The following is an 18,347-nucleotide window of genomic DNA, read 5'->3' as shown; positions in this document are numbered from 1 at the left end:
AAACTTTCAAATATTTCAATAATGAAAATCATAAATTTGACTTGCACCAGCTGTCACTGTGCTGTACTGTCAGTGCAGATGACAGGCAAGAGTTTAGAGATGTTACATTGGTTATTAATCATGTTGCTTTACTCATTGTGCCTGTCAATCAATGAAAATGATTACATGAATATGTGTTGCCTTGACGCCATTATGAAGCGCTGACACATCCTCGTCTTCTTCCTGTTCAGCTGAACGCTCTTGCTGTAAATTGGCAAGTTGATTTACCTCTATTACAGAGAGCAAGGTCTTTGTTTCCCCTTAAATATCTTCTTAACTCTACTTACCAGCATATAATAACTCTAAACTATAAACTCTCATTGTATATAATATATATAGATATATACTGTACTGTATATACTGTGCATTTTATATTTTTTACTGCTATTTACTGCTATTTTATTGCTTTTCTATTATTCTATTATTATCTTATTGCTTCTGTATGCTGCTGTAGCGAAAAAATTTCCCCTCGGGGATTAATAAAGTAACTACCTAACCTAACCTAAACTTTACTCATTGTCTTGATATTTTAAGCAGCAGTAGAAGACAGCAAACAGAAATGTCAGCGATACAAAGTCAACACACAACTTCCTCTGCTCTTAACGCCTCTGGCAAAATCCCCCCCCTGTGTTATCAGGATTGCGTCTTTAACACCCAGATCATAACGGAAGTTATCATCAGTGACGGGCAGTGTTCGGTGTAATATCTGAAATATCTATGAGCGTGAGAAAGATGTAATGTTTCTCCTGTGAAGGAGAAAAAAAGGAAAGAGATGAGATGGGTGTGTGAGAAGATTTCAAGAAGCTGTTTATCAGTTAAAAGCAGCAGACACATGTAGCCTGGTGAGAGGCACTGCATGTATGTGCAATAGAGTATTACGTTGTGAGGGGGAAGTACTTCTGAAAGCTTTTAACAAGAATCCTTCTAGTTACAACTTTCCCCGAGGTACAAAAGGAAGACAGAAATACAGGTTTTCACCTTAGTACACCAGGTCCCAGGTCAAGTCCACGCTATATGCTATAGTATGATGTTTTCTTCATATTTTAGACGACATACTACAGCTTTATATTTTTCAGATTTTTGGGGCAAAAATAAAGTCATACTATAGCCTTACGTTTTTTTAGATGAAAAAAAAGTCATACTATAGCATGACGTTTGTTCATATTTTGGACGACATACGCTGTTTTTCTCATATTTTAGACGACATACATTTTTCAGATTTTTGGGACAAAAATAAAGTCATACTATAGCCTTAGGTTTTTTTGATTTTTGGGATGAAAAATAAGTCAGAGATTATGTTTTTTTTTTTTTTAATTTTGGGACAAATACATACATGTCTCAAGCTGGAATTGAACCCATGAATGTGTCACTGAGGCAGCAACACCAACCACTGTACCACTGTGCCTGTGCTAGTATACCATCGTTTTGTTTTCATGCTATAGTATGATGTTTTCTTCATATTTTGGATGACATACTATAGCTTTACATTTTTCAGATTTTTGGGACGAAAAATAAGTCATACGTTGTTTTTTTTTTAATTTTGGGACAAATATGTACATGTCTCAAGCTGGAATTGAACCCATGACCTTCTCACTGTGAGGCAGCAGCACTAACCACTGTACCACTGCGCCTTTGCTTGTAAACCATAGTTGTTTTTTTTCATGCTATAGTATGACGTTTTCTTCATATTTTTGACAGAATGCTATAGAATGAAAAAAAAAAAAAAAAAAAAAAGTCTCCCAAATTATGAAAAAACAAGTCATACTATCTCGCATGTCGTTCAAAATATGTTAAAAAAAAAAAAAAGTATGACCTTAATTTCATATTTTGGACGACATACTATAGTACGAATTTTTTTTCATAAATTTGGCCGACATGCTATAGCATGACTTTTTTGTCATATTTTGGACGAGATATTATAGTATGACTTTTTATTTTATCTTTTGAAGTATGCCCGGACCTGCTGTCTCCCCGACGTGCAACTTGCGAGGGCCTGCATATCACTGCTTGCAGTTTTAATTTCCTTCTCTTTTTTTTTGTAAAAGTACAATGAGTAGTGGGAATGTGATGTGTATTTTGAAAGAGGTGTGAAGAGCAATCCAGACATTTTCCAACTAAAGGAGAACTAAAAAAAAAAAAAAAAAAAAAAAAAAAAAAAAAAAAACCCGAGAGCAACAGACAAGGTGCCAAAGCTTAAAATAACAACCGTCTCAGGGGAATGCAGGGCTTTTGAAGACCCAGCTGTTAACCTCTGAACTCAGTACCTCTTGCTTGTCTGAGGAGCACGCAGGCTGACTTCTCTTGGAAATTTGTGATGTATGTGTTTAGGATACTGAGAAAGCATGGTCTGAGAAGGGATCAGAGTCATTTACAACACACAGATTGTGTTTGCTGGTCGGGTATCAATGGAGGTAAAAGTAAGCAATGCTGCTTAAGCTGATGATAGTTTACATAATTTATTTATAATTAATGTATTAAATTCACAGTTAAGTTTATAATAATATAAAATATAAAAAAAAAAAAAACAAGTCACGGTCAAAAGCCTCCACCAACTGGTCAAGTTGCAGTTAACAGTCATGTCTGTCCACACTTGCATAATATATGTTGTGAAATCTTGGAAGGAATTTGGTCAATCAAGCTGATCATGATAGAACATAGTTAAAGCTATGACAATAAAAAAAAAAAAAAAAAAAAAAAAAAAGGCTTCAAATATGGAGGTTGCTTCAAAGAAGGTATTAATTCTGAAGCGTGAACGCAATCAAATAGTATTTTTGCTTGAAATGTCCATCCCTAATTACTAGAAGGAGAGTGGGACAGTAAAGCAGAATGAGGGGGGAGCAGAAGGAGAACACTAATCAGCCTTGACGTACAGTCATCTTGGTGACAGGCTGTATTTGAAGGTCTGTCACTTTTGTATCAGTAAAAGCAATGATTGGTACCGTATGTCGCATCTTTTCATGGTCTAACAAGGTGTATGTCAAGATCAAAGTGGTCCGTAAACAACATAATCAAACAGAGGATCTCTCAATGTTGGACAGAAGATGAAAACTCTGTGTCTATGTTATGTATGTGTTCAGCCTTGTGCTGCTGTGAATTCCATATGCAGGTGTGTGTGTGTGTGTGTGTGTGTGTGTGTGTGTGTGTGTATGTTCACACCTGTTAATAACCTAAGAATGGGCATGTTCAGCGTTTATATGAGGACATGTTGTACCAGGAGATGGGATTCCTCAGCCTTTAAAATATGTTTTCCTGGGTGGTTATTGTTTCAAAAATGTTGACCAAAGTTTTGATTCAAAACAAACCATACATATTCTTCTTCTTATAATGTTTTTTTTTTTTTTTTGTATTGTAAATGAGACCTACCTATGAGGAACAACATGGCAACTTCCAATAATCAGACTGTCCTACTCACAGTGAGCTGGGTCGGATCTGCCGGCTGTCCTGCTCTCCATCGTTGCTGGTCAGGCTGTGTCTCGGTGTTCGACCTTGGCTGCCGCTGCTACTGCTGCTGCTGCTACTGTTACAGTTGGTTGAGGAGGAAACTGGCTGTTGCATGTCAGCAGCTGTGGTGTTAACAACACTGTTCCTCTTCTCACCTGCAAGAATAACAAAAGTTGTATAAACTCTCTGGTGCTTTCGGCCGTAAAAACTCTCCGTATCAAATAAGACCACGAACGACCAACTGCCTGTTATTTGTGGATTTTCATTCCAGAGACATTTATATTTGACATGCATTAGACCTCGTTGAGATTCTTTCAAACTCAGAAAAAAAACAAGGAGAGGAAGTGGCTCATCTATGGTTTGTATAATTCCAATTATGTCTTTCAGTCCACCTTTCTGTGAATGTGTTGGTGTGTGGAAGAGCGTGAGAGGCCTCTCGCTGCAGGATGGCGCTTTGCTCTCAGTGCTTCTCCGCCTGGAAAGGTTGAGCTGCATGTTGGTTGAGCCGCCTGCAGAATTCGGCATGTCCCTGAATATCTGCACAAACAAGAAACTCAGGTTTGAGTACAACCAAACACTACAGTAGATACATTTATAAAATGCAAATGCTGTGGAAAAAATGCTGAAAAACCAACATTTGTAAAGTATGTTTTTGCTGCTATAAATTATCTTATCGCCTTTAGGGGAGAAACAGGGTTCACTATGTTGTGCCAGATACTCATTCAGCAACAGTATAAAAAAAGCAACATGACAAACTACAAAGTTTACAAGCCCTAAGTAACAATTCTTGCATTTGGGTTCTCTGTTAAAAGAGCACATATATCTAATAGAGATTCCTGAATCTCTGAAACAACTGAACTATAACCATTAAAGTTACCAAACATAGCAACACATGCTGGCAGCTATGTGTAAAACCTCTTTTAAATAGTAATTATATATACAGATGCTTAACAACATATCTCTTAATTTTTCAAACTTCCTGATTTTTTTTCTCCCATAACTAATGCTGCACTGCTTGTATTAGTCTAATATTCCAGCATTTTTTTTCTGCCTTTCAGAAATCATGGCAAGAATAAAAAAAAAGAGCTGGGGAACTCATTTCAACACACGTGATTAGCTGTTGTGGTTGCAGAAAAGCACAATAAAGTGTCATATAAAATATACAAATGTTCCAGTGCAATACGGGCATGGAACTGAGCTTGAATAAATTATTTCCTTACTGTTTACATTGTGTTACTTTGTGACGAGACGTCTTTAAGGACTCCCAGCTGCTCTATCACAGTACTACACTATTTGCTTTGTTTTGACGCGAGGAGAGTGCGATCATGTTTCCTGTGTGTCAGTGTACCTCACTCTTTCAACACACAGTTATCCTGTCTAAGTGTAAATCTATGCATGCACACGAGTCCAGCATGTGTCACGTGTCTTGTTTATTTCATTCACTGACTGAACACACTGTGTGCACAATACCAGGGTGTCAATCTGTCATGCTGTTGCCATGGTGACATCTGTAAGCAGCTTGCCCTGCCAATAAGCCGCTTGTATCTAACGGGGAAAGTGGCTTTGGAGTGCATAGTTTATAGTTGTGTGTGTGTGTGTGTGTGTGTGTGTGTGTGTGTGTGTGTGTTTGTAGGTAACATGTGCTCATTCTGATATAAATGGTCAGGTGCGTTAATTCTTGTTTTAATGCACAATTAAACAAATGTTAATCCCCACGGCAAAGCCAAGGGATTCATTTAATCCTCAACCACATCACCAAACTCTGTGTTTATGTCAGTTGTTAGTAGACTCAGGTACACCCTCTTACTTTCTCATGGTGCTCTATGAGGATCTCCACTACAATGTTCTGAAACTTGATGTCCATGATGGCTGCCACCGTTTCCTCTTGTGGGCGGAGCAGAGTAGGCCCAAAGACCACACCCAGATTGGCAATGGTCATCAGGTTCTGCTGGTGGTGACTGGCCACACTATGGAGGGCAGAAGACAGAAAGAGAGTCGCACCACATTAAATCCAAATTAAAAACATGTAACCTGATCTAACCTGCTCAATGTTTTATAGTACCGCAGGGTCAAATGACAGTGTCATTTGTAGTGTGAATCCCACAGAAAACGATCACCCGACTCAGCTCAATAAAGTCATTTTGCATCTTTCAGTTCCTTGTTTTGGTTTTACAGCCCACAGCTTTAAAGTTTTAAATAAGTCGCAATACTCTCACGACACTGTCCATCCATTACCACAGTTGGCAGACAAAGTTAGAGACTGAGTAGTGAACTTTGTAAGGATTTGAACAGCTAAAGAGTAATAATAATTTTTGTTTCAGGAGCTGGGAAGGACAAAAGAGAGCTAAGTGAAAAAAGTGAATGTTGAAATCCCTTTAAACAAGGGTCAAAGTTAATGCTGCTGTTGCTGTTACTGCTCTTAGTAAGTATGAACCAGAAAAATTGGAGACCAAAGGAAATTTATTGAACAACTAAAAACACTACCTTAGATTAATGATACAGTAAGTAGTGTGTATGTAGTGTTTTGGATAATTTGGATGCTTATATAAATACTTTGGTACGAATGCCATAAATCTTCAGAACTCATCTGAGCTAAAAGAGATCGAGAGCTGAGGAGCCCCGCTACCCAGCCATTCGTCAGTATAAACCAGTGATGATGATGACGACCATCGGCAGATGTAATCCACTAAACCCAGGTAAATATGCACATGTCATCAAAAGCGCCTGCATATGCGCCTGCCTGCATGTGGTATAAATATGGCTGACGTCCCATTTGTCACAGATTATATCATGCTGCTGCTGTTGAAAAAAAAGCCTGATAAAGCCAGAGGGCTTAGATGCGGGTTTAGGCTGAAAGCACAATGCCAGTCGGCTGCTTTAGAAGAATAATTACACATAAGCCAACAGTGTCACGCCCTGCTTTTTTGCTTAAAGGCTGCAGCAGCTTGTGGTTATGTAACCTACAGACAGACAGACGATGTTTTATTCACTATTTTTTTTAACATTACAATATACAGTACTGCCTCTTACATAAAGTATATAAGCATCAAATATGTGGAGGCAAAATTATGATTAGTCCTGGGAGAAAAATAACAAATGATGAGGGAATTGCCAGGAGATGGTATTGATAAGAAAAAACCCAGATCTTTCGCAATAACTGTAAGTATAAGCCCTTTCGAAATGTCTTTGGGCAAAACACTGCATTCCAATCAGCTCAAAGGGTTAGCGCCGCATCTGGCTATCTCCCAATAAAATGTAATTAGGTGATATGGATTTATACGTTAAAACTGTTTTTTTTAATAGATATATATACATTTACATATGCCCAGGAGGGTAGTGCTATTTGCTCAAGTACAGGAGCGCACCTGCGACAAGTGCACCGTTAAATTGAGGTTAATTTCCAAGGTTGTCTAATCACTATGGTGGCAATATTATAATGTAGTGAAGATATTTCAATCACTTTAATTTAATAAAGTCAACTACAGAATTATGCTATGTTCAAAGGTTGCTCTGGATTACTTACTACAAATTTCAGTCATAGCACGCTTCTGCAACTGTTTCACAATAAAAGCCTTAAAAAAATGAAGAGTTTGTGTCTACTGAAGCGCTAAAAGGATCTAAATTTAAAATGAATACAGGAAGTGTCGAGTTCTTTTTAACATGGAAAGCAGTAACTTTAACAGGGCGAATAGTAGTGGATCAAAAGTTGACGTCAGGAATCAATATATTTACCTTAAATGCGAATACAACAACTTGGACCATTCCATTATTTATTGGCTCTCTTGCATTACTTACTCTTTAGAGATAATTGAGTCTTCAAGCACTTAAAAATGTTTAATGAATTTCAACCGGATCAAGAGAGCTGTGAACTTTTTATTTCCTCACTAGAAGAAAAAAAACAACATTGTTCCGGTTCACACCTATATATACATTGCAATGCTTGAATTTGCAACCATTCTTGATTTCAGTATGAAGTTTGGACCTGCGTCAGAATGAAATATGGCCATTTCAATCCCATCAAATTATAAATAAGTAGTAAGTAAAATAGATAACTTTGACTTTGTTTACCAAATGCAGACAACGACAACAGCAATCAACTAAAGGTGCATTATAGCAATGTGAATAAAGAGAAGAGGAGAGCAAAGGATAGTTACTATTCATATCAACTCTGCACGTCTGCATGTGTGAGTCGTCTCTACATACTTGGACAGATGTTTCATCAGTAGCTCCAGCATCTGTCTGTTCTTCTCAGGTAGCCTGTGCACCAGGGCATGGATCTCAGTCACCCGGGTCTCTGGGTTGTCCATTTCTAGACAAAGACAGATATATAGACATTAGACATTAAGAGATTTCCGGCGGTCACAAATGATTATTTATTTATTGACACATACATGTAAGTAGCAGAAATAATAACACTAAACAGGTAAAAGGTAAGCATGCAGCATGTTTTTTTTAGTTTTACCATTACGTAGATGTTACAGTAACAAGTGGTCACTGTACACCGATATTTGGAATGCCTTGACACAGACATTTACAGAAGGTCACGGTTTGTAAGAATCAGCAAAGAAATAAAATAAGTAGAGCTTTGGGTTGTCTTTTTCACAAGTTGAATATTGTCACCAGATTGAGCGGTTATGCATCACTTAAGGTGTAAAAGGATAAGGCTCCTGATACGTAGACTTTTTCCTCGGTCAAAAAAAATCGTATGAAAAGATCAAAATAAAAAATGAATTGATCCCCCAAACAAGTATTATCCGTGTAGCTAAAGCCAAATATATCATATTCCTCTTTGTCATTGACCACCATTGCCGCCCAAAAAATTACTAAAAACACTAACCACGGCGTACTAATAGCTTATTATGTTTAAAGACTAAATATTCTCAAGAGTGCTAAGTGTGTATTAATCCACAGCTAAAAACAGTGCCCAACAAATGCATTGAATTCCTGTTTGAGTCCCTTTAGTTACAAACTATACGAGGGTGGATCCATAAGCTCTGCGGCTGCTCCTGTTGTGCGTGAACGGTGTGCAGCACTGTGTAGTGCACGGATCACTGAGAAACTGTAACCTTCATGAGTAAGATCTCCAAGTTTCATCACTTGATGAAAATCCGAACCTGAGTTACAAATGCTTTTGTGAGCATTGGTCCGGTTGCGTCTGCGATGTTTTACGCACCAAAAAACTTGAGCAGAGAACACACAACAAAGTTTGTGACAAATTGTTGAGGAACAGAAAGAAGTAGCAGTGAGCCAAATCCAGCGAGTAGGGGTGGTGGGGAGGAGCGTTTGTGTTGTGTGTGATCGGGCAGATTGTCATGATGGAGAGCACAAGTGCCATTTTTACTGATTGTTTTGTCCTTAGGTCTTTGGACGTCACGGTAGAACTCAGTGTTGACAGTCTGACCCTTTGTGACAAATTCATGGTGCACAATCCCGCGAATGTCAATGAAAAGCCACCTGGTTTTGCGCCTGTGCTGATGCGTCTTTTTGTTCGGCCCTTCGGAAACATGAGTGTCACTCAAAACAACTCTCCAGGCTCATTGTCTGATTGCTGTAGACTTTCTGAAGAATTTTAAGGGTCTCCTTCGTCGAGTTCCAGAATTTGATACAAAGTTTGACGTGCGCCTTCTGGTCACGTCCATGGAGAAATTGCTGTGCGCACGGACCAGCGCTCACAAAAACGCGCACAATTTGGGTGCTGAAATTTGTAACACTTGCTCATTAGGGTTTTCATTTCCTCCTGCTTCATGGTGCTGCACAACAGGAGCAGTCTATGAACTTACTGATCCATCCACATAATGCTACATCTCTTTTGGAAATGTACTTGTTTGCTTTTAAAATCACACTATTTATGGGAAACACTCAAATGAATGGGGTCGGGTGTCACTGGCGCAAAGAAGAAAATAATCAGGCACAGACCAGCACGTCTTTTATCAGGATTTTTTTTTTTTTATCGGATTTGTTGACAATAAGAAATTTATAAAATAACACTAACTTTATCCTTAAGGTTTAAAGCAGAGTTGAGGTGATTACTATTTTTAACCAAAAAATTACACATGTATTATAGACTGAAAAGCATTTGCACAGAGACGGCAAGACCGGCAGGGAGTTTTTGTCCCCGAGTGTTAAACGCTGCTACAAAGTGGGAAAGGTCTGTGACCTGGTAGAGAGGCAGGGCAGAAAGACCTGCAGTTGATAAATGACTATAATAAGTTATGGTCGCAGAGCCAGTCAATACAGAGACGACAGCAGACACACACTAGATCAATCCTTCGGCCCTGGCTGTCAGCGCCAGGCAATACACCCTCAACTTGCACAACATTTTATACACACACACACGCATTTTCTTGATAAGTAACAGGGCTAAGAAGCTCCAACACACACACACACACACACACACACACACACACACACACACACACACCAAAAGACTCAGTGTATATACTGTACATTAAATACAAAGATCAAATATTCACAAGCACTTAACTTCATAAAATATGCACAAAAACATGTAACCAGTCACTCACACTAACACAAGTTACTTGTGCACATGTGCGCGCCAACTACACACACACACACACACGCATCATATATAGAGATGTATTAACAAATATATCAAACATCTTACACATTCATTGTGAAAGAGCACACTGTCTTAAAAGAGTTATTGGACATTTTGAGAAATAAAATTAATTTGTTTTTTTGCTGCAACTTAGACGAGAAGATTGATATTTATCTTGTGTGTGCTTGAAATATGGAGCCAAAGCAATTATTGCCTAATTGCTGGTATTGGCATCAGAACTGGCAGCAGGAGGATTCAGAAAGCCTTTTTAAAGTTCAAAAACACGTTGCTAGCACCTCGAAAGGTCACTAATTAATTTGATTCGCACACCAAGAGAAAAACTACTTCTTCTTTTCTCTTACTGATAAAGGTAGAAAACAGTGGGTCGCCTTTAATGTTTTCAGTGAAATGAAATGACGAAAACAGTATTAGACAACAATTCCAACGACAGTGATTACAAATCAGAAAAACCTTGCAAATACAACACCAAAAGGGGTTGTAAAATGAGTCAGTACAGTAACGAGAACTAATTAATTCCATAAAAGTCAAATGAGTAAAAGGCACTTGTGCTATCCCGAAAGTAATTCAACCAATAGTTTCTTGCATTAGCTCACATCGAGGCCACGTTGGTTAGCCACAAGCTCGTCATAGAAAAATTTAATTGTACTCTCCATTAAATATCAAATCAACAATAGCAATACCACTGTAATAAGACATGTATTTTACATAATGCTTCAACACAGGATATACACAGATAAAACTTTGAATTTCAGCTCGAGGAACAAAACTTATGAAGTACTAAAGTTTTTCCATTTAACCTACTGTAGGAGTACATGCATCTGAATATAGAGACACACTAATGTGTAAATAGACACACACGTCACACCCTGTCAAAATTCATGAATACAGATGAATTTTGCCCCAAAATATTACACAGTAACCATACACAGTTGAGAGAATTACAGAATTTTCAAGTATTACAAACAGCAGGGGTATAATGTGGCTCATTATGTCACCTCAAAACTAGTCTTTTTGTGGTACTGAATCACACAGCTTGGATTTAAGTGCTAATATACTTAGAGCAATTGTAAATGATTTGATGAAAAAGCATGGCTGTTCTGTCTTTAGTTATATTCACACTAACACTTGACCCTTTATCCACTGGTATTAGACATAATCAGAACATAATCTTTCCTGTTTTATTCTTAAGGCTGGTGACATTTTGCTAACACTATCCAACCAAGGTTAAAGCTTATTAATGGCTCCAGCCAACTCTCTCCTCACAAAAGTAATTGGTCACGTCAGTGCATCGTACTGTATAAACTCCTCAGATATCAGATAAAATGGAGATCTGAGGAAAACACCATCTTCCTCACAGCGCCTGGCTCTGAAATAGCTTAGAAAAAAAACATATCTGAGTCTCACCTCATTAAATTTATATCGGTGCAAGAGGGGAATTTTGATTATGTATGGAGAACACGGTCACGTACAATACAGGAGGCGTGTATCAGGAGGCTCGCCATATGTGTTGACTGCCGGCTGATCCTTAAACTCCAGTACCATCACCAATCCTACTTTCTTGTAATTAATTATTCATATCTTCTGGTCCTTTACAGTATGTGCAGTATGTTCCCTACCTCATCTTTAGCATGCTGAATGAATTGATATAGAGGTATGCTACATAAAAAAGGAAAAAAACAAAACATAAGCACTTTATTTAGCAGAAGCTAATTTCCAGGAAAATTCCTTATTATTTCCCAAAAATCAGCTTGTATTAGCTATAAATTATATTTCTAAGAAATGGCCACTAATGTAATATCAGTATCTTTTAGAATTTCTTGGAAAGACTAACAGACTAACTGCGCCTGTAGTCTCACCAAATAACAGAGGTGAACCTCATTTATAACTTGAGTAATTTCCAAACTTGCAAATGATGAAGGCTGAAATTAATGAGAATTGCTAAGGTATTTAAAAGGATTCAGGTCTGGTAATAGCTATTGGATTTGAACTTCAACCATTTAACCCCAACTCTATGGTCCACTCTCACTGCTGTCATCAATGATTTTCAGGGAGCACCAGGCAGCTGATGGCTTACTTAAGAAATGGGTTTGCACTCTTAATGTGGCCAAGAACCCCAAAGCATGCTAATGCTGCTCTGTGTTTGCTACACAGCAACAAAATGATGCATTTGTATAACAAGAGAGGTAGATTTAGAGAGGACAACTCCCGGTCAATCTTTCCATAGAAGAGAAACTTGTATATTTAGTTCAAGGTCTTTGTAGAGTACAAGCCATGCTTTAAAAAGATAAATGTCATTTAATATTTGTTAATCAGGAAAATAAATTATTGTTAAACTGTACATTTGAAAAGAAGGTAAGTCCCTTTTGATTTAAGTATATGCCATGGAGGTTAGACACTCAATGTCAAACTGTACCTTACCTTTAAATTCAACTCATTGTCATCACCACTTCCACCACTGTATTATTTCTCAAATGTTTATTTTATTATTGTATGTACTCATTTTTTAAAGCACAAATTAAAGTAATGGGAGTGAATAAAGTTTGGTGTACTTGTTTTGAGCCTTTCCACAAAAAAAACCTCACCTTGCTGCAGTAAAAAATGAAGCCCAGAGAAAAGCTAATTAAATCAATTTTAGCAATTTATACAAGTGAAAATGTTAGGCAAGAGACTGACTTAAAAATAGAGAAAATCAAAGGTGAAATTTGATTAAAAAAAAAAAAATTAAAAAAAAAAATATACATATATATATATATATATATATATATATATATATATAAAATGAATGAGAAAACAATACTGCAAGCAAACCTAATGTCTAAAGTGATTATTTTCCTGCTGGTACAAGTCAAAGGCAGGTATCAAAAATCCAGGTGGCACTCTATCCTCCCTCTTTTCCTCTTTCCTGTCTTTCTTTATCTCAAACTGACCTTTTCCCACACTGTTTCCTCCTTTTTATCTACCCTAGCCTCGGAATTCTGTTTAAATCAGATACCTAAAACTAGATGAGAGTAAGTAGAGACAAAACTTGAGGAGGAGCAAGATGAGGCTCGTGTTAGAGGTGCGTGTGGAGGTGAATAAGACGTGAAACAGAGGAGGAAAAGGGTAGGAGCTGACAGACGTAGTTCAAACGAGGACGTTGTCCTCAAAAACACTGCTGCTTATGCCAAAAATTGTGCCTTGGCAAAAAATACAATAGCTTACTCAAACCTGCAGACATGCATCTTGGCATATTCAGTATGCATTCTAACACATTCATGATATGCAAATGCTGACACATAAACAGAAACTAATGAATGCCAATGGAAAAAGAGAGCGGAAAGATCAGATATAAATTTGAAAACGTATGCAAACAGTTTGCAAGCATCTGTTATATTTTATAATTACAAAACCACATGCATTATGAAATAGGTGGTCCAAGTTGGTATCAAACCAGCTACCTTGGCAGAATTAACGACAACACTCTACTCCTTTCTCCTAATTCACACATAAAAAAAACCCTTTTCTCATTTTATTTCCAGGTGGCCTCCCTATGGAGCCATTTCCTGGTAGCGTTGCCAGAGACACCCGGCCATTTCCTGGAGTTCCTTTCTAGGTCAGCTCAGCTTTTAAGAAGATAAATTAACTGGACTGGATCAGACTAAACTGCACCTAGGCTTACTAGAATAAACCACATTTTCAAATATTTAGTTAAAAGGAACAGTAGCAACATGGAAATGGAGCATATCAAGCCAGGCCAAACAGGCCTAACCTATCTAAACTAGATCAAAGATAGCCAGATAAAACCTACAGTGGAAGTTCAAAAGATCAGATTCAGCTGACGGGTCCTCATGCAAAGTCTCTATTTCATGGTCTAAATAACTTAGTGATTGCAAAAGTTTATGTTGTAGCCTAGCAGCCACATGAGAAGAATATCATACACTGAAATGATTGCTGTGACTGTTGGAGAGTTTAGGCAATCTGTCTTCAAGACAGCTGAGTGTTTTTTGAAACTGGAATTATTCATACTGACTCAATAAACAGCAGCCATCAGGTGCTGCTGCTGCTGCAAAAAATAATATTTTGCAGCTGCTGTCTCACCCAACAAAAATCAAAACAATCTGCTCTTACTAGGCTGGCTCTTTTAGATTAGCTCCCAACGTTTTTCCACTGAATGTGGAATTTCGTTATTCAGTGTCGTCAATCTGTAACCAGAGTGGGAATTAAACAGCCTAAAAAAGCAGACTGAACACATATTTGTGAAGCAAATAAGATACATAAAAGAGAAATACTGACTGGCAGCTTTGATGAAGCTCCTTTGGTACTGGTATGTCATGAGAGGTGCAGGCAGCATTCTGGAAACACAGGAGACAGGAACGTCAGGTGAAGCACATCAGCTTGGAAAATGGAACAAGACTTAAGGGTTGGCTGCTTTGCGAAATAAATTTGTATGAGCACTCATCTAACTATGTTCTCATCTTTTTTTTCCTCCATCATGCCAGCTTCCACAGCTGGACATGAGTTTTTCCCTGCTGTGTAATGAGTGTAATGGCTCCTGCTGCTTCTCAATGAGGCTTATCATGAGGTCTTGATGCCTCAAATGTGTGTATGTTTCGTGTGTGTGTGTGTGTGTGTGTGTGTGTGTGTGTGTGTGTGTGAGACAGAGTGGACAGCAGGTATTTCTGTAAATCCGGCCATTTATGTATCCAATATAGCACCTGTGTGTGTGTGTGTGTGTGTGTGTGTGTGTGTGTGTGTGTGTGTGTGTGTGTGTGTGTGTGTGTGTGTGCGTTGATTGGTGTCGTGCACAGGGTAGATTCATTCAGGTGCAGTGGATTGAGCAAAGCATGAACACCACTACTCCTCACTTTCCCTTCTTACATTTTTCCCTCCATTTAGCTGCCTATTCCTGGCCTCCCACAGTCCCAATCCATCCCTCATTGTCCATTATTCAAATGCTCTTCAGGAAGTAATTTAACCATCAACTGCTACACGGTGGCCAGAAGGTAACTGGGATGCAGTTACACTGGGAACATACAACTACAAGTGTGTGTGTATGAAGCAAAACAATGCTGACGAAGATCATTTGTGCTCAGAACAACCCCTAACTGGATCAATAAAGCCTTTTAAAATATAGACAACATGCATATTAAGCAAATATTGTGAGAAACAAAATTAACAATTTCTGTAGTCATCCTGGCAGACAATAAAAGGCAGCCATATGCTTTGGTTCAACTACTACAAGAGAAAAGCACAGAAAAGTGCTGTCATTTCAGAATAAGAGGAATAATTGAAAGACATCAGAAGAGCAATTCATACATTTACCATGGGTCTCTGAGGTTAAAACACACGTGATCACACGTGAGACACATTATTATGACGAATAATTCTGAGTAGAAAAGTGCAGAAATTACCGCGAATGTGCAAGGTAATCCTTTTCACACAAACCTGAGATAGTGCTTGATAGCACTTGTAATTGTCTTAATCTCCCACTCTTGGTTTTCAAGCTCCACGTCAGCACATGTCTTCGGATCTGATGGGGAAAAAAAAATACAGCAGTGAAAACAGTAGAATAGAAATATTTTTTTCTGTTTTGACCAAATTTATTTGTCGGTCTGTGTTTCTGTGTTTACCCATAGCCAGGCTGAGTAGTTTTTGTACTCTGGAGTTGACACCAACAATTCTGTACAAGCCCTGCTCATTGATACCTGGAAGAGAAGATTTCATGAAAATGTTAAACCAAAAGAAAAATAATATTTATCCCCATGATTCCACAATTGAGTATTTTACACTTGCTGCATTGAAATTCGAAAAATGAGGATTAAATACACCAGCAAGGGAATCTTTAGCCCTGTCATTCACTTGTAATATAAAATAAGGGGGGAAAAACAGCATCCTCCTGGTATAAAAACAGTGCCAAAGAAGGCATTAACGGTAATAAAGTGCCACACCTTCATGCGAAGGTAGGACTTTTTAAAAAAATTTTTTTTATCTATTTATATATTTGATGTCATGGAAAATCAAAGAGCTGAATCTAAAAAAAAGTGTGTGAAGACTATTGCTCAACCTGTATTTCAAGAGGAGCACGGCAGCCAGCCAGGTCTACAGTAATAATAAACCATTTCTGGTAATCTTAGCATCTAAGTATATATACATTGGCCTTAACACATGATTTTTAAACATCCATTTTTATTTGTAATCTTTTTATTTTGCATCTACCGGGCAACGGGAAGGCACAATGTTTGCAGTAATGGATGCTCTTAGTGCACCAGATGAAAGGAGGTATTGATATTGTGGACATGTGGACCTTTACTGTGACATTTTAGAAGAATATCTGGTGAGAGAGATGTTCGGATACATCAGAGGATAACATATTCCGAAGGTGGCTAGTTTAAATCCTGCTCATGACCTTTCTTTTTTTTTATAGTCCCGTATACCAATAGCTTGTGTGGTACACAATAATGACGTTAGTGCTTAGTGTATAATATAACTATATTCCCACGATGCACACAACACTACATGTATATATTTATAAATCTTTGAGTTCACCATGATGTCTACTTTCCTTGTAACGATAGTAACTTACAATAACTTTGGTCAAACTATTGTTTATCATATTTTGTTTTCTTATTCGTCTTCACAGTTTTGTTTGGTTATATCTTATTCACTTATCCTACCTCATCCCATTCTTCTTATTTTATCATATTCACTACATTTAAGGGGATTTCTTGTTTGTTTGTTTGTTTTGTAACATGTCAGAAAATAATCTAAAATACGATTTACAATATTCTTAAACCAAAATAATAATAATTAAGAAAATAATCGCATATCTTCATTTCAGACAAACAATCCAAACACAAAGATGATCAATTTACAACCATATCAGTTGAGATTAATTTCATGTCTACCACATATTCCGCCATACTACTCATGTATACATGGTTATATTATGTGTGTAGAGCACTGTATATATTTCTTACAAGTAATTATGAGAACACTTAAAGCAAGTTGATAAGGATATACTGTATATAGAAATATAAAGTAAATGCAAAGTAGCGTAAATCCAGTGATGTTGGCAAAAGTCATATGGTTCTGCTGTGCCAGTAGCCGGTACTACGCAACTCTGTGGGGGGCATAAAAAGTGCATCTGACCTGAACTGAATCTACTTGAAACAAACAGCGTATCACAGCAAAGGAGCAGGAAATGTTGAAGAATATGAGTTAACGTTGTACCTCGAGTATCCACTGCATAGATGAATTTTTTCATCACGTTGAACCCAATCACATCCAGCTGGGCCACTGATGGGGAGGGAGACAAACAGCATGAACATGAGGCCACTACAACACTGTGTTCAAACCTTATATATATATATATTTTAGAAAAACGTCCTTAAAAAATCCAGATGTTTTTTTGCATGAAAAAGAGTATTTTTGCCATACGCATATATATGCCACATACATGGTATTTAATCAAAGCCTACCACAGAGACTGAAAGCCAAATGACAATAATGATACTCAATATGGTTCACATAAATAAAAAGTGAAAGAATCACAATTAAAGCTACTTACTGCCTTCAGCCTGGTTGTCTTTGTTGAGATTGTACACCTGTAAATATAAATAACAACACATCAGCTCCATCAGTTAGGAAAGTATTCACAGTTAAGCCAAATGAGGGCAGGAGATATTTGTATATTACATTTATAGTAAATAAAAAATGACTAGAAAAACCTGTTACATGCAACTGTGCTGTTTTACTGTTGGGGTTTGAATGTTTGTTGAAAACATGAACTGAGAATCCTCACTAATGGGGAACATGCATACAAATGTCTGGCCTAACTTTGACTTCATTGGTTACAATGAGCATATTTTGTTTAGGCAACGGATCTGCCGACAAATTTATGCCTATGCTTAATTTTAATAAAAAGAAAGTATAGCAGCACATCCATCAATCATTAAAGTTAGAAGTCACAGCAATTCATAGAATATGATGTCGAAACACAACAGGTATTCAGAACAAAGGCAGGAAATAACTAAGTGTGAAAGACAAACGCCAACATTTCTTATTTTATGGCAGCTCCTTTGAGCTTAGCTACTGCTTGTTCAAGCTTGCAGGGACTTTATGGATGTGAATGTAGACATGAGGGCGATGTCGGTACATGAAGAAGTCTCACTGAGAGTGTGGAACGCAGCTTCACACACTTCCAGCCTCAGGGCAAAAAAGCCGTATATTAAAAAGGTATAAACCAAGTGTTGTGGAGGCTGGCTGACAGAGAGCCGTTCTATTACGAACATAAAACAACAAAGTTATC

The 18,347-nt window shown here is 37.7% G+C and overlaps 1 protein-coding gene across 1 annotated transcript in view; it reads right to left on the bottom strand.

Annotated features, from left to right (window-relative positions):
• The window catches only part of LOC138196211 (rho GTPase-activating protein 26-like), a 76,078-nt gene that overhangs the window by 9,501 nt on the left and 48,230 nt on the right, over positions 1-18,347 (bottom strand). Inside the window, exons 12-20 of the mRNA XM_069146041.1 lie at positions 17,607-17,643; positions 17,270-17,335; positions 15,670-15,744; positions 15,485-15,569; positions 14,333-14,391; positions 7,684-7,789; positions 5,288-5,447; positions 3,873-4,017; positions 3,452-3,635 (exon numbers count right to left, since the gene is read on the bottom strand). Coding sequence (XP_069002142.1) covers positions 3,452-3,635; positions 3,873-4,017; positions 5,288-5,447; positions 7,684-7,789; positions 14,333-14,391; positions 15,485-15,569; positions 15,670-15,744; positions 17,270-17,335; positions 17,607-17,643 — 917 coding nt within the window. The remainder of the gene's footprint in view (positions 1-3,451; positions 3,636-3,872; positions 4,018-5,287; positions 5,448-7,683; positions 7,790-14,332; positions 14,392-15,484; positions 15,570-15,669; positions 15,745-17,269; positions 17,336-17,606; positions 17,644-18,347) is intronic.

The sequence above is a fragment of the Embiotoca jacksoni genome, unplaced genomic scaffold, assembly GCF_022577435.1.
Source record: "Embiotoca jacksoni isolate LCO1_2020_lvr unplaced genomic scaffold, fEmbJac1.0.p SCAF_13, whole genome shotgun sequence".
Lineage (NCBI taxonomy): Eukaryota > Metazoa > Chordata > Actinopteri > Embiotocidae > Embiotoca > Embiotoca jacksoni.
Note: the sequence above shows the minus strand (reverse complement) of the source record. Positions and strands in the feature narration are given on the sequence as shown.